This window comes from Desmodus rotundus, chromosome 3 (genome assembly GCF_022682495.2).
Source record: "Desmodus rotundus isolate HL8 chromosome 3, HLdesRot8A.1, whole genome shotgun sequence".
In the NCBI taxonomy this organism is placed as follows: domain Eukaryota; kingdom Metazoa; phylum Chordata; class Mammalia; order Chiroptera; family Phyllostomidae; genus Desmodus; species Desmodus rotundus.
The window spans coordinates 169,623,995-169,647,863 of NC_071389.1; the positions used below are offsets into that span (position 1 = coordinate 169,623,995).

At 36.3% G+C, this 23,869-nt stretch overlaps 1 protein-coding gene across 21 annotated transcripts in view; it reads left to right on the plus strand.

The window, feature by feature from the left end:
* SOX5 (SRY-box transcription factor 5) overlaps positions 1-12,555 on the plus strand; it is a 908,025-nt gene extending 895,470 nt beyond the window's left edge. For all 21 annotated transcript variants that reach the window (XM_053921733.1, XM_024575365.3, XM_053921734.1 and 18 more), the window contains 2 exons: positions 5,798-6,014; positions 7,610-12,555. In XM_053921733.1, coding sequence (XP_053777708.1) covers positions 5,798-6,014; positions 7,610-7,913 — 521 coding nt within the window. In that variant the 3' untranslated portion in view covers positions 7,914-12,555. The remainder of the gene's footprint in view (positions 1-5,797; positions 6,015-7,609) is intronic.
* Positions 12,556-23,869: the final 11,314 nt, after the last annotated feature.

Sequence of the window (23,869 nt, forward strand, 5' to 3'; positions counted from 1 at the left end):
TCCCTCCCCTTAGAGGATAAAAGTTTGTTTCATATGAGCCGGTCAATATTGGTATCGATCATATTTATCTTTTCCCTTTTCAACTGTGGAATTCACCATGTGGTGTGGGAGGGGTCGGGTGGAGATGGTGTTTGCTCCAGGACTAGAACTACAAGCTGGTTTGCAATGCCGGGACTAACAAGATGGAGAGCGTGCGTTTCCGTAGTGCCATTGCACTTCATGTCAAGCAGATAGAATGGTTCATAGTTACCCTACCTACATCGACACTGAAGCACACCGGACAGATGGGTGAAGGGAAAGGGTACTGACTGTTATTGACTGATTTAAATCCCAGAGAAGAGGAAGGGAAGATTCCATTTCTTTTGTGCATCATCACCATCATTATTGGCATCATCAGCATCTTCATCTTCAAGTACTGTGATAGCCAGTTACTGGACAACCTAAGCAAGTTTTGATTATTTATTCTCAGCCTTCTAAGAGGTAAATGATAAAAATGCAACAGGAACACCTAACTCTATCAACAAATTTTAGCTTTAATAAATAGGTAACAAAATTTGTTTAAGTTATTAAAACTTTATTAAAATTCATAATACTTTTGGAACTACATGTAGTTAATATAGTGTCCCTTTTGAGTATTTACATTAAGCAACTGATCACCTAAAAGTAGCTATTAAACGTATACATGTGTTTTTATGATCCCATATTCTCAACAATGTACTCAATGCCGAGCAGTCCACAGCAAGCATTTGTAGAGATCAAAACAAACAAAAAATGCTAACCACTTAAACTTCTGTCTCAGTTTTCATCTGAAATGATTTTGAGATTTTTAAATAAATGTCATTTTTAAAAGGATATGAAGCTTTAGGTGTACCTAGGAAATGTGAATACTTAAGTATAAAAGTGTATATACTTGTATAATCAAATAATGGAATTCATCAAAGGGAAATGCACATTTTTTGCATCTCTTACCATCTCTGATCCATTTTTTCATTTTATGACTATTTTCTACCTGACATATGGACTTATTCATTCTTTAAAAAACATCATACCTGTTTCATTTGGAAAGACTCTAGAAATGAATAAAATGCTTTAGGTAACCATATTTCATATTTTATCATAATTTTCAAATTACTGGGTTGGCCAAAACATCTTGTTTAGTTTTTTTCATAAAACAAAAGGGACTTGTTTTCCTTTTCACCAATAACTGTATTGATTTGGAGATTTTGAGTATGTCGGCTATCTCCTGCATGGTGTAATGTTGATTGTTCTCAGTTCATGTCTCGATTTGATCACTGTCAAGTTCAACTGGTCTACCCGACAGTGGAGCATCCTCCAGCGAGAGATCTGCGGCACGAAATTTCACTAACCACTTTTGACACGTTCGATCAGTCACAGCACCTTCTCCATACACTGCACGAAACTTTTTCTTGCATTTCAGTTGCATTTCTACCTTTCTTGAAATAATAAAGCATAATATGTCCAAAGTGTTGCTTATTTTCTTCCACCTTTGATATTAAAATGGCTACACAAAACTTCACCAATTTTGTTAACTTTTTTTTAAAACACACACTGGTATTACAGCTGTCACAATACAATCTAACAAAATTGTTTTGAATGAAGTTAGAGACAACTAAGCACTACTAGAGCTCTCTTATGAAAAAGCCTAATGAACTTTTTAGCCAATCCAATAGAAATCCCAACTGTAAAAGTAAAACCAACTAAATACTAAGATTGTTTAAATTGTCTTTATGTCACTAAACTCATCTGTCAGAATACTAAAAAGCTGATAATCACTGGTGAGAACTTCATCCTGAGTATGAGAGACATAGCAGTTTTGATGATGTGAAATATTATAGGAAAATTTAGCAAAAGCCTTTATGGGAAAGAGATGACCAGCTAAAAGAACTCATTTCTGGTTAAAAGTTAGGAATATTGCAGTAGCCGTATGATTGCATTATAATAATAGACTACCTGAAGGAGAGTGCTGCCTAATTTCAGACTTTTCAATGAAGTTGCATTAATAAAGACATAGTGAGGAAAAAGAAATCACCGAGGTGTTGGGAACCTCAATATTTAGTCATAGCTTCAAATACATAAGTGATCTTTAAATATACATGAGATTATTCTGAATGGCCATTTCATAAAAAAGTACAGAGAAAGCTTGATGTTGTCCTTTTTACTGATTGTTTTGGATAACAGCCTCCGACAGCACGCCGCTAATTCATTCTGCTTAAAACAGGCGCTTGAGCTGGGTTGACATTTTACATAGTCTCTGGGGATCCTAGTTGACATTTTAAAGGGCTTCTAAGCATTTTATAATACCCTAAAATCTGGTTTTAATAAGCCATTCTGCTGAAATTGTTAACATAAGGAATCACCTTTTACTGCTTGGCACTAGATCAGGGAATGGGGGACATCTTTTTCTGATTAGACATACAGTAGTTGGAGTGAAGTGTGCAAATTCATTACAGACCCCATGGAGATGACAGTGTTGCTCAGCTAAGACTCCTCATTTTTATTATATTGCCAAGTTCAGAAAGGAAAAAAGCACTGTCAAGACCCCTTCTTCCTTTCTCCTGAACATCCGATATTTTTGACCAAATCTTCCTCTTGTCATCGGAAGGAATACCCAAATGTCCTTCTCTATTTTTAATTGTCAAAGGCCAGTCTTCTGCCAAAACAAGGAACTTAGTCCCTGTCCGTGGTCCAGGAGAAGCAACCAGTCACACCCAAATTGAGCTGATGTTTTCATACTTTTGGAGTACATGAAATGCTGTCCTATCATTCTCATCTAGTGGCTTTCAGGGGGTTGCATTGCAGTGGTGGGACCTGCAAAGCCATTGAAACCAAAACCTACCTTGTCATTTGGTTATCTCTATTCAGAAATCATTATTAAAGAGTAAAACTGCATTTGCCACTAAACTGAAACACTTTCTTGCCCTCTCATAAAATGGAACAGGGAGCCATTGTACCCCAGTCAGTGCTTAAGCTATTTTTTAAAATACGCTAATAATGAACTATCGAAGTGAAACTACAAAGACAATCCCATTTACAATTGCATATATATATATATATATATATATATATGAATAAGTTTAACCAAGGAGGTAAAAGACCTGTACTCAGAAAATTATTAAGGTATCTTAATTCTTAATTTTAAAGGGACTAGTAACTATGATATGGCCATATTTTAAAATGTAGCTCAGGATTCAGTGATAACTCCAGAGAAATTATATTACTAAATGTCTAAATATTTTGTCATTCCAGGTCATGTAAGATTTAGAAAATTTATTCATCTTTTATTAAAGATGAATATAACTTTACCTATGTGTGTATGTGTGGGTGTGGGTATATATATCTCCATTTTTTCTCTGTTTTTAGCCACACCTAACTCTCTTGAAGTTCCTCCAATCCCCCTTCCTACTGCAAGGCCTTGACCATTCCGTTCTTCCTGCACAGGATGCTCTTCTCTCTCTAATACCAGTAGGAGTCATTTCTGCAGCAGAGCCTTCTTCACCTACAGAAGATTGGTTTCACCTCTTTACTATATATGTTCTTATAGCTTCTTGTACTTTCCTCAATTATAATTAAAATAATAAATTTATAATTATCTGTTTAATATATTTCTTCTTTACTGTAAGAAGAGCTGTAATGATTCACCACTGCATATCCAGTAACTAAAACAGCATCATCCACACAGTGGGAAAACTAAAGAGTTTTCACACACCAAGGCAGGGTACCATGAGGCATAAACATTTTCATTTCTTAGAGAAACATTCTTATAGAGTATTTAAACTTAGGGAAGTATCAGAGGCCACTCCTGTTTGAAATGAGAATGTTAGTTTTTTTGTTCTATGTGGTGATAAAGGTAACTAGTGAATTTTAAGTCAAACATTCTTGATCTACTTTTCAGTGTATTCCTATAATTATTCAGTAAATTATTTTTGATCAGCTCACTTTTTCACTCCATGATTCAAGGTCTAAAATTCTGGCATATTATATATACATGTAAGAAACTCCACTACAAGAATTGATTCAGTTCAACAGTATTAAAACTTTATCTGTGTATATACCTGTGAAAATAACAATGGTTTTCAAATACTTCTAGAAAATAATGTTGGGCAATAAGGAATATGAGACTACCTACAAAAGACAATGTTGGATACCGCTAATTAAGCACAAATTTGGTAAAAGAATAGAAAAAGAAATTCTATTATTTGAACTGCAACCTAGGTTTCTATTGTAAACAGAATAAAATCATATTGACTGTCTAGATCAGGAATCTGTTTATAAATCTTTGTAACAGCTGTGTGGATATACCCACCGGGGCAACATCTGTTCCAATAAGAAACAATTCTAAGGAAAGAGATATTATCCCTTCCACCGTATTTCTTCAATAAATATAACAGCCCATATTGACAAATTCTCTGTAAGAACTGTTCATCAGGACTATTTGCATTTGAGATGGAATTATGTCTGAGTAATGAACCCATTGGAAAGCTTTTAAGATCTTGCTTAGATGACTCTGGAAGGCAGGTGAAAACTGCAGTACCAACTGAATTCTTGCAGATAAATACACTCCACCTTCAAATAGATTTTTTTTCACACACTCAATAAAAAATAAACATTACTACTACAACTTCTGTTAGTACTACACTTAGGCATACTGATAGAATCTAAGCTTGAAATCGTATCTACATTGAGAACTTGCATAAACTATTTGTAATTAAGCTTTAATAGTTGCTTTTTGCAATCCTAGTTGAATCCAAACCAAAATTAAAAGGAAAAAGAAGGGGAAATTATTGACAGGTTTTAATTAATTAAGTTAAAAAATAATGGGTTAACATTATTAATGCATACTTATCACAGGAAATGACATAACATATTACTGGCAGTGTTTCCTTAAGAGAAGAGTCTTACTTACCTGTTACTGAAGTTCTGACTTCTGCTAGATCACGTATAGTACGTGGGTGTAGGTACGTAAAGACCTCCATTACAGCACGCTTTCAATTCCGCCACGTGATTTAGAGTCACAAATCTGCAATTTCATAGTTGTGTGACCTTGGGTAAGTTACTTCATCTGTTTGAATTTCAATGTTCTCAGCTTATGGAAATAGGTATAAATGCTGCCTATATTACAGGATTGTGGTGCCAGGTGAAAATGAGACTTTTTATGTGAAATTTTAGCACAATTCCTAGCACACAGTAGTTAAACAGTGTATATGTGTTAATATAATATTTTATAATTAAAATTTGAATGAGATGAATTTTTAAACTGTAAATATACTTAAACATGTTGGGAGAAAGAGAATTACACATAATAAACATTAGAAACCTTTGTCGTAAGTAATGTGTCTCTACATAAAATCACTAAAAACTATATAATTAACCTCAGATTCAAAATATGTAATGAGTTCTTGCATAATTTTTCAGTTCACACGTGAATTATAACATGGTCTAATACTGAAATGAAAGATATATCCTTTAAATTATCTGTGAGCTTTTAAGCACATACCAGACAACTTTGGCTAAGTTGTTAGTTCGTGCCAGAAAAAATATATATATTGCCCAGATTTTGTACCTTCGGGTGTACAGTTTCTTTGAGGACAGAACCACTAACACCTCCATCCTTGTGGAATCTCACCTCCGGAGTCAATGCTTATGAATCAGAAACATGATTATGTATTTCTGGGTTTGAGCCTAACTTTTCACTTTAGATTTTCTTGTTCTCGGGTGTATCTTTTTTGGATCCTTAGCAGCTGCACAAATTGGAATCCTAACCTCCTTTTTCTCACAGGGTCTCGCTGGAAAGCTATGACAAACCTAGAGAAACAGCCATATTATGAGGAGCAGGCCCGTCTCAGCAAGCAGCACCTGGAGAAGTACCCTGACTACAAATACAAGCCCAGGCCCAAGCGCACCTGCCTCGTGGACGGCAAAAAGCTGCGCATCGGTGAATACAAGGCCATCATGCGGAACAGGCGGCAGGAGATGCGGCAGTACTTCAACGTCGGGTATGGGCCTTCCAGTCCTGTTTTTCTAGGGAGCACTCCTCTTACACTCGATGAGATGTGAAACATAATCGTTTAGTTGGCAAAGCAGGATTTTGAAAAAGAACCTCAACGTAGTGTGTTTTCAGAAACTAAACTCCCCCACACGACCCTGGAAAAGAATACAGTCTTCACTCTAAGCTCCCAGAACAACGGCTCTAATGTACACTTTGTTTATGGCTGGTTTGCAAATCTAATATCTGAAAGTAAATAATTTTGAAGTTTGCTATTAAAAACTTTGAAGTGTTACTGGTTCTTTTCCTTGTTGGCTTTCATTACTTCCAAGGATTGACAGAGATAAATGCCACCCCAACTAACAATCGAGTTGAGAAATCAATATAAAAATGATTTCAAAAGCAAGAAACACTAGTTTCTGAGTATAGAGGGGTTACTGGGCTGTCCAGGCCCATGTGTGGCCTTTGTAGAGTAAGAACTCTATTTAGGGCCCAAGCAGGTGTGAATGGGGAAGTTCCCTTCTGCATGAAGGATGCAGCTCTCAGGATGTTTTACCTGCTTCCTACAGCGATGCTGTTAACCACCCCATAATATGCTGCCTGTACCCACATCACTTCTGCAGAATTTTCTCAAGAAAACACAGAAATACAGTTGCTCATATTTAGAACGAAAGTTAGTAAGATCCCAACTGCTTTTAAGAATAAATACGGTTATGAAAATGGTCAGAGGATACCTTAGAAAAAACCTTTTGCAATCTGCCCCATCCCCTCCATTCCCTTGAAAGGCTCATCCCGGCTTCATCCAAGGGTCTGTGATTCAGATGCCAGTGCCTGGCTCTTCTCAAAGCTAAGAATGAAACCCAATACTTATTGGGGAAATAATGAACCTATGAATGAGTGGAAAAAAATGCATGAATGAACACCACTTATTAATCCCTTCCTGCTACATAATTTGTGGATCCCAGTGCACAATGAAAATACAGGGTCCCTGTTTAAAAGGTATTTAGAATTTCAAGAGTGTGACAACAAATCTTCAAGACAAGTGCAGGATCCTTCTCAGCCCTTCAGCCACTGCGGTTTCAGAGACTGTCCACTCATAAGACTGGCCCTGTTTCCTACCCCCACCTAAAACTATGCCAGGGGCTAGGAAAACAGTGATATTGTTCAGTTCTGGTGACTTCTGGGCAGTTGTGGGGGTTTTTTCAGAGGTCTAATACTTTAGGATTTTCCCATTAAAATTGAACTATAATTCTTTTTAAAAATATTTCTGCATGCTGTAATGATGGAAAAAATTAACTTGGGGTCCAGGACTCTGGTTCTTTAGCTTAATCTTTCTGCACCTCAATTTTTTCATAAAATAGAATAGTAACAGAACAGAATTATTTTAAGAATCCAGTGAGTAACACCTGTGTCTTGTCATCTATAAAGCACTACATGGAAGTGAGGCATTAGAATCACAGGAGGATACAGTTTTTAAAATGTTGGGCAATAGGGTGAAACTCACTGCCTCAGAGTTGGACAAGCTGAGCCAGTTCATTATATACCAAGGCCTGCCCCTAACTATTCACTCACCATGGTCTCTTTTGGGGAATTTCTCTCTGACAGGCAACAAGCACAGATCCCCATCGCTACTGCTGGTGTTGTGTACCCGGGAGCCATCACCATGGCCGGAATGCCCTCCCCTCACCTGCCCTCCGAGCACTCAAGCGTGTCCAGCAGCCCAGAGCCGGGAATGCCCGTCATCCAGAGCACTTACGGTGTGAAAGGAGAGGAGCCACATATCAAAGAAGAGATACAGGCTGAGGACATCAACGGAGAAATTTATGATGAGTACGATGAGGAAGAGGATGACCCAGATGTAGATTATGGGAGTGACAGTGAAAACCATATCGCAGGACAAGCCAACTGATAAGGGTCAAAAGATTGTTGTGACCTTAGGACTTAAAGAAGCCCTAGCTGGTTCATCCTTACCAGTGGCCAAGCACATTAACTTTCTCATACACTGACTGTTACTTTAACTGTTAGTCTTAAATAGTTGGGACATCAGCTGACTAATAGACCTCAGCCTCAAAAGGCTTGGAAAGAAAAAACAACAACAACAACAACAACAAGCAAACAACAATATCAACAACAAGAGATTGAAATAAGCTATGGGTAAAATAATGCCAGTAATTCAGCTGCTACATTCAAGCACTGAAGTCTTACCCGTCAACTTTTTTTTTTAAATAAACTTTATGGCTGTTTGTTCTACAATGTTCTAGAAATTCTCACTCAGGTACACAGTGCCAACAAGTGGCTTGTGAATGTGTTTTGTTGTTTTGTGCTACAATTTTTAAAAAGAAATAAGTTTTGCTTTGTTTTGGGAGTTTTCTGGGGGTTTTCCTTTTCTTTTTCTTTCCTTTCCTGTTTTTTCTTTTCCTTTTTTTTTTGTAATGCACCTGACAGAAAAAAGAAAGATGAATTTCTCTTTACTTCTCTCCACCTTCTCCATCTCTATACTTTAAAGATGGAAGTCTGTGCATGGGGGCGGGGCGGAAGAGGGAAAAAGAGCCTGTTTTTAACTTCCTTGCTATCCATCACAAAATAAGCAATTATTTTCTTTAGAGGACTTTATCTGTTGCACACCACACTACATCTTTGAGCAAGTGCCAAATTTGTACTGAAGTGTTGACCCAGTGCATTTCTTTCCTTTTCTTTTTCCTGTTCCTTCTTAAGTTAGGACAGTGTTATATCTTAGACAATCCCTTGAAAAACCTGAAATACCAGCAGCTGGTGAGATTTGACTTTTTTTTAATGGAAACTGTAGGTGCTGTTCTCAGGTGAAAAGAGAGAGAGAGAGACATAAGAAATTTAGAGAAAAATATTTTCTGATCTTGGATTTGTGTGTGTGCGTATGTACGTGTGTGACTACGGTACTAATAGGAATAACGTTGGACCATTGTGAGTTAAACCCACACCTGGGGATGAAATCCCACATCCTCTTAAGTGACTGGTCTAGAAGCAACCTTGACCTTGACTTTGCACTTCAAATGACAACTTAACCAATATAGGGCTCAGAAATTATATTTTTAAATTTCTAATACGATTATTATTGGATGAATCCGGTGGCCCTGTACAAGAGACGTGTGCGTGTATAATATGGAAGCTACTAGCAAGCTGCTCCCAGATGCCCCCTCTCCCCGGTCACTTGGTTTCACTAATGTTTGCTACTTAATGATTTCTGTTTGTTTTTCCTGTTGATAACTTCGAGCAAAACAATTGTTTTCCTTGACTATATTTGCCCATTTTGCAGAAATAGAGAATTAGCTTATTTCTTCAACATTCCATCCTCTCCTGATGAGGAAATGGAACTGATGATTTTATAAGGTACTTTTCATCTCTCCATTACACGAGGTGGAGGCCATTTGCATTTCAGAATTGTAGGCCACATGCCTCTCATGCCAAAAAAGCAGGATTTGATTCAAAGTCATTGCAGCCCAGCACAATGGAGACTGGCTGAACCCAGCGATCTTTGCCGCCACTCTTCCCTCGCTGTCAGACGAGTCCACTGGAGTCCAAGTTGAGGTTCCAGCAGAGTACGTGCGCGCGTAGAGCGACAACGGATGGTGACGGGACTGCTTGTTTAAATTTTGCCAGCCAAATGCTAAGGCGGTGGTAGGGCTTGTATAAATAAATGCAAACTCATTTAAAGTCAGTTGCCATTATTTGTGCAGAAGTATCAGACAGTAAGTACTCCCACCAGTGGTTTGATGTGCTATGATTTTAACTCCAGTCATCACTTTCTTATCTCCCCCCCTTCGAAACCTGACTCTAAAATTTGATTTTTACATATAAATAAGGAAAAAGTCCTTTTCATTTTTCTCTCTTAAAAGATTTGCTCTGGGGTTTTGCTTGGAGGAGCTGATCATATCCTGCATGTCAGAGATTTTGTTTTGTTTGTTTTTCTGTTTGTTTTTGATGACTGTATTTTCATTTGAACTGCCTCTTTTTTGCTAGTGTTGTAATAATGATGATGATGATAAAATAATAATAATAATAGTAATAATAATAATAATGGTCAGCTGTTCCCAGATTAGTAAGTTATGTATAATTTATTTCTCCCTTTCTATTCTATTCTGCTCTGATTTGGAAGTGCAGCCAATAAGCTGTTAGATATTTAAAATAAATTTCCACACACACACACACACACACACACATCTACCCAGATCATTTTACTGCTCCTTCCATAAGTTTTTTCCTTTAAAAAAATCTGGCCCCAATAATGTCAAGTTCTGGTGTTTAATACAAAGGAGTGAATTAATAGGAGGGTCGTGTTCAATCTTAATTAACTTATGCTCTCATAGTCATTTTAGTTATTTAATTGCCTCAGTCATCTAGAGCCAATTTTTTTGTTTTTGTTTGTTTTATTTTGTTTTTAAGCACTCTGGATAAGAAAAAATTAGACACTTGTTTTTATATCGTTATTACGTACAATGTGAAACAGACTTTAAAAAATTTGTTCTGTCTTCATTAAGAAATTCTCTCTGATTTATGTGGGTTCACCTCTCACGTTTGCTGGATACTTACTTTACTCCATGTTATAAAAGTACTTGGTTTTCATTTCATGACTTTGGGCTACAAGAATACTTTGTTTTAGCTCCAGGTAAATGCCACTCGCGGGCGTTCATGGCTGAAACCAATTCTAACCGACATACCAGTGAATCGACAAGACACCTCTGTCCTTTGTGTTTGCTTTTTATCTTGTTTTATTTAAAAGAGAAAATTGTTAATGGTGACCTTTAACTGCTGAAATTCATAAGATAATTTTATTTAGTTAAATTTATGTCATAAGAGACTAAACTGTTCATGGACTGAAACAAAAAACAAGTTCATAACCCAGCATTATAGTCTCTTGTTCTGACATCTCATTGGTGTTACAATTTCTTTGCCTTAGTTTTCCCCAAAAGAAACAAAAAATTATATTAATGTTTAAAGTGCTTTGAAGTTATTTGATAAAGGTGCTATGAATAGCAACATACTGTGTTAACACATTGCCTTTTTGGCATTTGATTGGTTTATAATTTTTGTAAAGGATCCTAAAACCTTGTATTCTTTTTCTGTGCCCCATGGTGACCAAAACAGATAAGGCAGAGGAAATGAAAGTAATATCAAACCAAAATGAACATAATCTCCCTCCTCTCTCCTTCCTTTCCCTACTTCCTCATTCACCTCTCTCTCTGCCCCTCCCTCTCCCCCCTCCTTCTCCCCCCTCCTCAAACACACACATACACAGCAGAACCGAAGAATAAGTGTGCCAGAATTCTGCTTTTTATGGCTGTTGTAATCAGTTCCTCTGGAAACAGTCATGTTTTAATATGAATCTGAGAGAGCATTACTGGAGAAAAGGAAGTTAAAGTTGCTCATTTATAAGTTACTCATAATCCGGCTAGTTACTATAATTGGTTAAAATACAAAAGGTATTCTTCAGTACACTTATACTTAAACCAGTTCAGTCAATTTTAAACATTTATTTGGCATCTGCAGTTAAGAGTTAACCATGTATAAAATCCCACCCCCCCCAAGAACATAATTATTATTGGAACCAAATCCTCTTATAAGGAACAAATATAAGTTTTCTTTGATGAAATCATTTCATAGCTTTGGTTTCTGGAGTAGACTTTTACCTTAATTCATTTAAAGGTAATTATTCAAGTATTTCATGGTCCCATTTCAGATATTTTCTTAATCCAGAAGTTGTTACTGTTCCCAGAAGAATCTTCTTATGTCACATTTAAAACATCACAAATAATTACATTTTCAATCATTCTAACAGGTAAATTATTGAATTTTAATAAACAACTATATATTTACAAACAGGTTTATAAGATATTTGTTTATCAAGTTAATAGTAAAATAAAAATTATGGGGTCTGCAAAGAAAAATATGAAGCCCACTTAAAGTGGTTCAGATATCTCTTTGTCTTATGGGGCATAGGTTTTTGTTTAGACAGGCTTTTACAGTATTTAATTTTAAAATTCCCTGTAACTATCAGTTTCCCAGGTTGAAAATGATGTTGTGTTGAGTTTTCTACTGATTGACTCCTGTCCTCCCCAGTGTTGCTGTCACTGGTTCACTAAACAGTATTTATATAGCTCCACTGGCTCTAAAGCTCTTCGTCCTTCTAACATTTTGGATTTTATGAGTGAAAATGGTAAAAAAAAAGTAGAAAAGAGACAATCAAATGCCTGGAGCTTAAAACAAAGTATGTGCAACCTACCATCTCACTTGAAATTTAATAAAATAAATAATTATGTAAATATAACATAGAGTTATAGATTTATATTTTGTTCATAACACATAGTGTAATATAAGTTGTATATTTTCATGTTTTTGGTTTTATGTTATCATTCATGCCACAATAAAAATAAAACAGGAGTTTATGTGCTCTTAAAAAAAAAGATGTGGGTTGCCACCAACCTGTTTTTGTTTTTGTTTTTTTGTTTTTGCATTCTCTTTTTTTTCAGTATTACTGCCATGCAAGGCACCAATAAAAACAGCAAATGTGTTCTTTACATATTATATTGTGTTTCTTTTCACAATTATTGTTATGAAAGGGCAATCAGTTTTCTTACGAAAAGAGCAAAGGTATCAAAAATAATTTTGTCTTCAACATAAATAACCCCACTTCCTGAAGTGTACTTCGAACTGAAAACGAAGGCTTTAATTCTTAAAGGTGACCATTCTGAGAAGGACAGGCAGACCGTGTTACAGCTTCACTGTAATGTCAATAGACACCCCTCTTGTGCACATACTTGAGTTTGACCCTGCAGCCAGAAGCACCCTTAGTGCCATTTTCCGAAACCTGACACAGTGGGGTGAGTTGTCGCCACTTCAGAGTTGTCTTTCATCCTGTTGCTTATTTTAAAAAATTTAAATTTCAGATTATGAAATTATTAATAAGTATAATTTTCAACTTCCTTTTGTCTAATTTTGAATAGCAAATATTCTAAATTGTTTAACAATCTGACATTAGCCTCTAGATTCTACCTCCAACTTTTTAGCAAATATTAAACACAAAAAGTCCTTTTTTCCAATGACCATTTTTTGCTTATCTCTCAAACCATAGTAATTTTTTTTCTATTTTGATAGGTCTGTGTGTAATTGTTGCCTGGAAGGCTTTTTGTTTAGTTGGTTGGTTAGTTTTTTGAGTAAGTATCAAGACACTGGGTCAGATAACAAAATATCCTACAAACACATTGCCCGCTGTGTACCTTGTATTTTACGAGTACAAAAGCTTGTCCGTGGACCACCTCATTCAGAATTTATGTTAGAAATGCAGATTCCTGGGTCCAAGTGCAGATGCAGTTAATCAGAATATCTAGGGACAGAGACAAAGCTGTTGCTGTTTAACAGCTCCAAAAATTATTCTGCGCTCTCCGGGGTTTCAAACCAACCAGGAGGTGGGGCTATTTTACTCCTCCATCTACCTTTTAAAGGCCCTTCTGCAGATCATACTGTCTACCATACTTCAAGTTTAGGCCTACGTGAAAACCTCAAAATTTAAGGTCGGTGAGTAGACAAGAGTTTGAGATGGGAAAGAGCACTCAGTCTCTCTCTTCATAGGTTGTTTTTGAAGGCATTTGATCCACCAGGACCATGCTTACACCTTATCCTTGTTTCCCTGCTTCTCACGTTCCTCACTGCAAAACAGTGGGCTTCACAGTCTCCAGGAGAATGGAACACTCAAAATATAACAGAAACACACAAACGACACCCACCGAATGTTTGGAAAGCAAATTGAGGTTCTTTGGAAAGGAATAAAGCCACGGTAGACGTTGAGAAACCTGCCGTGTAGTGTTTATAAGAGACCACCTACGCCTACGCTGGTCACAGTCAGATCCCGTTTCTTCAGGAAGCAGCACCGTGGGGATCGCTTCGATGAGTGGGGAAATCGGGTCGGATGACAACTTGGCTCACCGGAGGTGTCAAGTCCCAACCACCACTCATTTTCTCCTGTCGAATAAAGTTCACTTCGTTTTGTCTTGTGATACACCAATTTAGAAACTTATTGTCTTGGCCTTTGTTTTCAGTTTCTTACGGAATATTTAGGGCTAGCAGGCAATAAAACATTGTGTTTTTCACTGCCAATGCCTTGAACAACCACACAAATACTGGCAGTAGTGGAAAGAAACCCATTGTTTAAAATGTATCTCGATTTTGCCAACTTCAGTTATTGATGTTTGAGAAAGTCCATATTTGTGTTTTTAAAAAAGCAGTACACTGTCATTCTTACCAAATTTTAAAGCTCAGAAGTCATCCCCATTTATAACTTGACATTATCATTGAAACCTCAGTTATAACAATGGAGGTGAAGGTAAGCATGAATTAGTGCAATGCCTAAGTTAAAAATTATTTATGAAAAATAATTATTTATTTTTCCTAGCTTCTAAAGCCACCTGATAGCTAACTGAGAAGACCTGTTTTATAAGTAAGCGTTGTAATTAGTATGTAAAGTGTATGCAGTAGTATTGCTAAAAGTTCTTAAAAATAGTGTTTTTTAAACAGGCTAAAACATCTGTCCTACAATTTGTTTGTTCTACTGATTTGCTTAGCAAACTACTTGTACCACCAAGAATAAACCAGCTCGGCTCTGGTCACAACCTATCATCATTTTTTTAATTAGATCCACATACATGAGCTTTTGCTTCCCCTATTAGACTGCTTTCTAAACACACAAGTGAATATGAAATGAAATGGTACTTAGTTGCTATTCAAAATATAACCAAGAGGATGAAATTCATATTATCATTGATATTGATGTCTCTACTGATTTAGTTTTAAAAGGAAAAAAATTAGCAGAACCATCGTAGGAATTAAGTAGGCCTAAGTAAACACCATCATTTTGTATATTGCTTGTTCAATTTAGTATAAAATTTCAGTCTGCAAAGCAATCTTAATTACAAGCAAACTGTAAAATATATTTGGAATAAAGTCTTTTGTTTATAAAAATCACCGCTGTGATAAGTTTTAAATAAATTCACGTGGTCCTGGTAGAAAGTTGGAGAAACCCTAGAACTTATTTAGATAATTGTTACACAGATGACTGACTTTATTCAACTCGCTCCAACACTGGCCCTCAGCAAGCATTCGACTCGCCTCAAATTCCAAACCTGCAATCGACTGCAGTTCAGTTTACAAATTGTGGTTGCCGGAACTTCGGTTTGATTCAGGACTACAGGCATTCCTAGTAGGCCCCAAATAATTATACAAAGTGTCCTTTTTATTTTGAAATGATTCTTCAAGCAACATTGTCTTATGCACAAATGGAATTAACAATCTTCCTTATGATCATAGCTTTTGATATCTGGAAAATAAAGTAAAATTGACAATGGTATAACATTTGGGCACAAACAGCTAACTATAGATATTAGTTAAAAAATTTAGGTTGCCCTCACTAAAGAGTTATCAATTTCCTCCTAACCCCCTGATTCCACAGATATATAAGCTTTCATATTACAGCATATTATATCCCCTATATATTAGATACTTGCTTATAATATTCTCTGGTAGAGATTTATCTTTGTCCCTTATTGTTAAAGTAAAAAACTAAAAGGCCACTTAATATTTCAGATACTTGAAGATTCCCAAAGTTTATGTTGGCAAACTTTCAGAAACTTGTATAAATTTTACTTTTCATGTAAATTTTAAACACACAAAGCCTGAGGTTGCATCATGGGAAGATGTTTAGACATTTTCATAAATCAAAAATACAAGTCAGGGAAAATGAATGATGAGAAAAGGATCTTAGGAAGTTGTGTAGTTTGTGTTGTCTTAATGATTTGACAAATACTGAATAAATGATGCTACCCTCATTCTGCTGGTCATAGAAAGCCTAGCTCTTGTCAAGGTTGGTGAGTCTCTGGCTCCCTAATTCACCATACTGGCTTTATGTAAGTTCCTGGGCTCCTTCAGCCATTTTCAAAATTTGGTGTGGTTTACAAAAAATACACAAGTTTGAAACTGTCAGCACAATTAGCACATAGCAAACAAAGGGACAAAAGGTAAAGAATAAGAAATATACACAGGCACTATACAAACACACATTCACACACATGTGTATGGATTCCTTTTTATTTCTTATCTTTATGTCTCTACCTTTTGTCTCTTCACAAGAGGAATATGTATATGTATGTATATATTGACCGAGAAGGACACTTCAACAACTGAAAAAAGTTTTAAAAAGCTCTTATTTTCATAGCAGTCAGGGCAAAACAAAAAACTACATGGGTTAGAAAATTCTCATTGTTTAATTGAAGGAAGCATACAACTTTATCATGAGAAATAAAGCTTTATTGCCGTTCATCTTCAGATGGATTTCACATTTAATGGATAAGAAACAATACGAAGAGCCACTTTTTCATAAGCAGATTTACAAAAGCTGTAGGTTTGTTTCATATATACTTACTCTATCAGTCCTTGAGCAGAGCTTTATGAAGATAATTTGCAGGGGGTGAGAGAGAGAGAGAGAGTATACCTGTGAATAGATAACTGGATATATGGATTAGACACGGATTTACAAGGATAAAGCTGGAAGAACTGTGATTGTGATGAATATTTATCACATCACCTTGACTAGGTTTTTCAACTATCAGATGTTTCAAATAGGCTTTTAATTATGCTGTGTTCAGTATTGTAATAGGTATATGCAAGATATAAATGTTTCTTCCCTCAACATTTGTAACTTCTAAGGGAATAAGGCTAACACACATTAAGTAATAAAACAATATAAGAATATAATGAATGAACCAGAACCTGTAAGTGGTACAGGATTTTGAATGAAAACAAGAATTACTTTATATTTCCTGAGACTCCACCTTCTAAATAAATGTAATAGGTGATGAATGGGCAATCTCCCACTGAAACACCTAGAAGAAGCTGGAAAATACAAAATTATGTTTTAAAGACATTAGAAACCTATGGGAGAAATGAGGACTAGGTGAACCACAGTTCCAGAAAAGCAAGAGTCCGCTCATAGTTGCTAGTCATCTTTATTTATTGAAGGCATTAGCAAGTTCTGAGGTGCTGTCATAGGCTTGACAACTCCTGGGTGAAAGAGAGAATAGCCTAGCAGTTGTGTGGATCTGAAGTGACCAATTGGAAACGTGAGGGACCTCAAATGCAAGACGGTTTTTCTAATGGCATATTTGATGGGTTCTGGGGCTGTGAGGGATGCTGGAGATTTATAGGGGAAATTCATAGAGGAAAAATTAAAGTCTCCTGCTGATATTTAGTGCTCAGGAAACAAAACCCAACCAAAGTTATGGGACCTGCAGCAACTGTACAGCCAGTCTCCTCAAAGTATTTGCCAGCTTTTATTTTCAAGGGGCAGAGGTCTGGACATTTGGGCAGGAGGTTTTAGAAGAGCAGACCCAACTGAGGAGAAAAATGCCCACCATGCTCACAAGTCAAGCTTGGGAGAAATCATATGCTGAGACAAAATGGATGTACCCTAAGTATTAATAAATCTTCCAAGCAACATTGATACAGCTAAATCTCTGATAAAAGTAAAATGATCACCCCTTCACCCTCTCTAACACAAGAATGGGCAACTACATTCTGGCAGAAGATTTAAACCACCTGAGTCTTTGTATTTCTTTTTATAATAAACATTTAGGAATAAAAAAATTTAATAATATGAAAAGGCCCAAAAAGACTAATAATCAAAGAAAAAATGCACAGATGTTGACCCCAAAATGATACTGATATTGAAGTTAGCAAAGACTTTAACATAACTATAGGTAACATATTCAAGAAAATAGATGAAATCTATGAATAACAATCAAGTGGACACAGAAGAGCACAGGATTGCTGTAAAGTAAAACAATTAATAAATATGTACACATTTGTCCAAGGAAGTATTTAAAATATAGAAAAGCTCAGGCAATCCAAGTAGAATAAATAAAAAGATATATACCAACAACATAGTGAAACCATTAAAAGTAAAGGAAAAAAATAAAGTCTCAAAAGAGCCTGAGGAAAAAAACACATTGTAATAAAAAAAAGTTGCAATAAGACTTACAGCTGACTGCTCAATAAAAACAATGAAATCTAGAAACAATGAAACATATTTTTATAGCGCTGCAAGAAAAATTTGCTAAACTAGAATTCTAAACACTATTCTACCACAAAAGCGTTGCAATAAAGACATTTTCCGACAAACAAAATCTTGGAGTACTTAGCAGCAGCAGATCTGACCAAGGGATGTTTGAGATTTCTTCAGAATCATTTCAAAGGAAAATGATTCCACATAAAAAAAAGGAATTCCAGATATGAATGAAGATCATTAGAAATGACATTAAAAGTGTGTTAATATAATTGAGTTGGATTTGTATACAACGGCTTGTCAAGTTTTAAATAAATAAACATTATTTATTTAGCAGTCGCAGGAAAACAATGATCCCTGCTCTGCTGTCTAGAATAACAAAAAATAGAATGGTGAAAAAATGTATAATTAACTTTTTGATAGAAGAAAACAGAATGATTAAAAAATAATCTAAAAGAAGACTAGAATGTCTGGCTGAATAAAATAAATACATGCTGCTACAGGAAATATAACCCAAAACAACTGAAATAAAAGGATGGAAGAAGATATACCATGCAAACACTAATGAAATAAAAAGCTACTGTAGCTTTAACAATAACAGAGAAAGATGATTTTCACACAAGAAGCATCACAAAAGATAAATATATTTCAAATGATAAAAGAGTCATCCAATTGGAATATATGAAAAGTTTTTAATCTATATACCAAGAAGTATGACTTCAAATGATATATAAAGCAAACAAAAAAAGACAGAACTAAACTGAGAAATATACAAATCCTCTAGCATAACAAAAAGCTTTAATATAGTTCATTCAATGGCTATTAGAACAAACAGAGAAAATCGGTAAAGAAATGGAAGGTCTGAGTGAGACAGTGAACCAACATGACCTAATTGACAGGTATAGCTCACTTCTCCGGATGATAATAGAGTTAACATTCCTTTCAAGTGCCTGCAGAACTTTAACCACAATTGGCAAGGTGCAGCACAATAAAGAAATCACACAGTATGTGTTCTGACCCAACAAAATTGAACCACAAATAAGCAACTAACATATAACTAAAAAAATTCCATCTGCATGGAAATGAAATAATATCACAGGTCAATAAGACTATTAATTTCTCCCTTGCTTTTATTTATTGTCTTGTGCCCCAGATAGCTTTTATTGCCTCACACCATTTCTTTTCTGGGTTTTTTCTCAATCAGAATATCCCTCTGAACTTCTTCTCTCCTCCTCTGTACCTCACCTCCCTCAAACAGTAGGGGCTATGAGAAAACAGGGCTTCAGGGCATCCCATTGTTCCTTGACTTAGATCAGGCAACAGGAAGTCTGAGTTCACATTAGTGCAATCTGCTAAAAACCTTGCTACAGCTATGGAACATTACAAAGAACACCCAAGTACAGACTATCATCCCATTGTGAGGGAATGCTCACTTTCATTTCTGGGTAATGCTACTGTGAAACTTTCTTTTTCATTTCTTTCCAACAAGTATGTAAATGTGGGTTTAGAACCAGGTTGGTCAGGCTGTATTCAAACTGTGACCACTCCCTATGTAACTGTGATCTAATTGATTCAGTTAAAGGTGGAGGCTCCTCAGTCATCCCAGTGTTGACCAATAGGTTGTTGTTCATTAATGACTGGTACCATTTCAGAAAATTCTTATTTATTTACTTTTTCAGTATTTGGACAGAGAAGGCTTTAATAGACAAGAATCCCAGCAAAAATGTCATTGAGTCATCTCCAGTCCTACTAAGTAATCTTAAAAAACAGCCCTGGCTGGTGTGGCTTGGTGGGTTGAGCACCAGCCAGTGAACCAAAGAGCCACCGGTTCTATTCCCAGCCAGGGCACATGTCTAGGTTGTGGACCAGGTCCCCAGTAGGGGACATGAAAGAGACAACCACACATTGATGTTTCTCTACCTCTCTTTCTCCCTCCCTTTCTCTAAAAATAAATAAATAAAATATTAAAAAAAAACATAACCCATGCCTAGCTATAATTAATGTGTTCTGTCCAACAGTTGTCTTTATTTTTTAATCTCATCGATTTTAATTAATTAATTAATATATTTTTAGCCTTACCCAAGGACACTTTTTTTTCATTGTTTTCAGAGACAGAGGAAAGGAGAGAGAGAAACATCAATGAAAGGTTGCCTCCCATATGTGCCCCAACTGGGCATTGAACCTGCAACCTAATCATGTGCCTGGACTGGGAATCAAACCCACAACCTTTTGGTTATGGGATGATACTCCAACCAACTGAGCCACACTGCTCAGGACTCTCATTAATTGATTATTATTATTATTATTATTATTATTGTATTGTATTGTATTTTTCCATTACCATTTATCAATTATACTCTCTTCCACTCTCTTCTACCCCCTCCCTCCCAGCAATCATTACACTTCATAATTGCTTCAAAAAGAATAAAATACTTAGTGATAAATTTAACCAACAATGTAAAAAACCTGTACTCAGAAAATTACAAGACACTAGAGAAAGAAACTAAAGACACAAACAAGTGGAAGTGCATATCATGTTCATGGATAAAAATAATTAACATTATTAAAATGCCCATACTACCCAAAGCAATCTATAGATTCAACACAATTCCTATCAATATATTAATGACATATTTCAAAAGTTTATGTGAACCACAAAGGACCCCACATAACAACAGCAATCTTGAGAAAGAAGAACAAAGTTGGCGGAGTCATGCTACATAATATCAAACTATACTATAAGGCCATAGTAATCAAAACAGTCGGGTACTGGAATGAAAACAGAAACATAGATCAATGAAACAGAATAGAGAGCCCAGAAATAAACCCACATCTTTATAGTCAATTAATATTTGACAGAAGAAGCAAGCACATACAATGGGCTAAAAATAGTTTATTCAATAAATAGTGTTGGGAAAATTGGACAGATTTGTGCATAAAAATGAAACTAGACCACCTTCTTATACCACACATAAGAATAAATTCAAAATGCATTAAAGACATAAATATTAGACTTGAAACAATAAAAATCCTAGAAGAAAACATAGGCAATAAAATCTCAGACATTGTTCATAGCAATATTTTTTCTGATATATCTCCTCAGGCAAGGGAAACAAAAGAAAAAACCAAATAAATAAGATTACATCAAACTAAAAAAGCTTTTTGCACTGTAAAGGAAGCCATCAACAAAATAAAAAAACAACCAACTGAATGGGAAAACAGTCGCCAATTCCTCTAAGAAGGGGTTATTATCCAAAATTTATAAAAACATATCAAACTCAACACCAAAAAAAAATCTCATCGATTTTTAATCTCAGTCTATTCATGGTTTATTTCCACGGGGAACTTTAGAATTTCCTCTCCTCTTCTCCACTACCAATGACTCCTGCTGGGTTCCCTGAGGCCCTCTGGTCACTCCCGCAGTGGGGGCAGCCCAGAGCAACCCCTCCTCCAGAGGCACTGCCCCACACTGGGCCGGTGTCCCAGGTGTTCCTGCCCATTGCTGCATTGGGCAGCCATAGACTGAGTTCATCTTTGCTGTGATAGATCAACAAAAATCCTGGTGCTTTCTCTATAAAAATGCTGTAGATTAATGGAATGAGCGCTAAAAACACAAGTTAACTTTGGCACTTATTTCACCTCAGGTGTTAGGAATACAGAGAAGAAAGGCAAATGATGTGCCCTCAAGTTGCTTATTTCCCAGAGGAGGCCTGGTGGCAGACAAATACCGTTATGATAATGGAGAGGGACGTCATGATGATGTAATCCACAGAACTTGCACGAGAATTCTTTACTGGAGACATCCGGTAAAATTTTGATGACTTTAAATTGCTATTTCCACAGTCCTCTTATCTGACTCCCATCTCATTTCTCAAAGATATGTTCTTCTTTCTGCCCCAAGTTGACAGTGTTGAATTTTACCTGATCCTTGTGTTCCCGGAAAATAGAAAAGCTTAAGAAATATCCCCCACCCTCTGTGTTCTGGAAAAGGATTTACTGCAAGGAAGTAGCCTGCCTCGTATGAGTTAAATGAAACTCATAAATTCTCCCCCCTCTAATTTACCTATAATAAAGCCAGACTAAAATCCCATTCTTTGACCCATAAATGATTAGTTTAACTACTTGTGTTCCTTGATCAGTGGGAGCAAAAAACTTTGGTTAAGTTTTCCTCCTCCCTGCAAACCGGGAGACCCACCCTCAGTTCAAGCAAGCACACAGCTCTTTCTGGGAGCAGCCCCGCTTCAGGGTCAAACATTCTGTGATCTACTGTCCCATCAGGGCACTCTTTCATCCCACTTCTTTGGGTCTGGTTCTGGACACACTTATTTATTCCTCCCTACAAAACAAAAATCCTTTGTGCCGAACCCCTGAGACCGTTGCAAATGTTACTGCCAGAGTTCTCCTTATGGTAAAAACACCCCCTCACTGCAATAGTCCCTTCCTCCCCACCTCCTCTTGCCATGATCCCTTTCAATACAGTCTCTCCTTATAAATCAGAGTTTTAAAAAAATTGACAATATAAACCCAGAAATGGAATGTAATTCCTTTTTCTTCATTTTTATACTCCAAAGTAGCGATGCTTATGGTAGGTGTTCCTGTAAGTTTAAGAATACAAAGATGATTCAACGTACAGCCATACAACAATGTTAATATGCCAATTATGCTTCTAAATATGCTCTCAAACCCTGACAGTTTAGAGCTCCCACTTGGATGCTTTGCTTTCTCAATTCTCCTTCTATTCTTTCACACACCAATCCCTTTTCATTTCTTCTGCTGTACAGAACTATTTCTTTTGTTGTTACCCGCTAGGCTTTTCAGCCCCCCACACAAAACATATATTTTGAGGAAAAAATGAAAAAAGCCAGTTCTTTCCCTAAAACAAACGATCCATTGGAGCTAGACACTAGGTACTATGACCACCCAGGGAAAGGACAGCTTAGGCACAAGGGAAGATCCCTAAACTTGTTAGGTAATTCTGGAACTAGTCTGCAACTAACTAGCTTTATAAATTTAATGAGATCATTTAACTTCTCTGGCACCTTTTTTATTCATTGCTATATCAGATAGTATTGAATCAGGTAGCTTCAAATATCCCTTCCAATTCTAAGATTCTACACATAGTTCTTTGAATGTAAATAGAATGAGCATCCAAAAAAGGAAGAAACACCTTGGATGGCAATGGTTTGGAAAACAAGTGAGCAGAAGGACGGAGAGAAAGCATTACAACAGGCTCAAGGGAAAGGTGGCATGAGAATGAGCAGGGTAGCACGGTGGAAAGGACGTGGGTTTTGGAGACATAATGGCCTGGATTCAAAACTCATATTACTTCTAGTGACTAAGCAACTTTAGGCAATTAATCGATCTCTTTGAGATTTAACTTTAATAGAAAATGATAAATCTCAGGAGGGGTTTTGTTAAGGATTCAAGGTAAGAGTAATTCATTTCATTTTAGTATAGTTTTGCTATAGTTCTCTGTTGTTTCCTCATAAAATTGTTGCTGACTTTTTTAAAGTATATTTTATTGATTATGCTATTACAGTTGTCCCGATTTTTTTCTCCCCTTTATTGCCTTCCTCCCTGCACCGCCCCCCTCACACTCCAGCACCCTGCCCCTGGTCATGTCTATGGGTCATACACGTAAGTTCTCTGGTTTCTCCATTTCCTATCCTATTAACCTTCCCCTGACTATTTTGTGCCTACCTATTCTGCTTTATTCTCTGTACCTTTTACCCCCATTGTCCTCTTCTCCCTCCCCACTGACAACCATCTATGTGATCTCCATT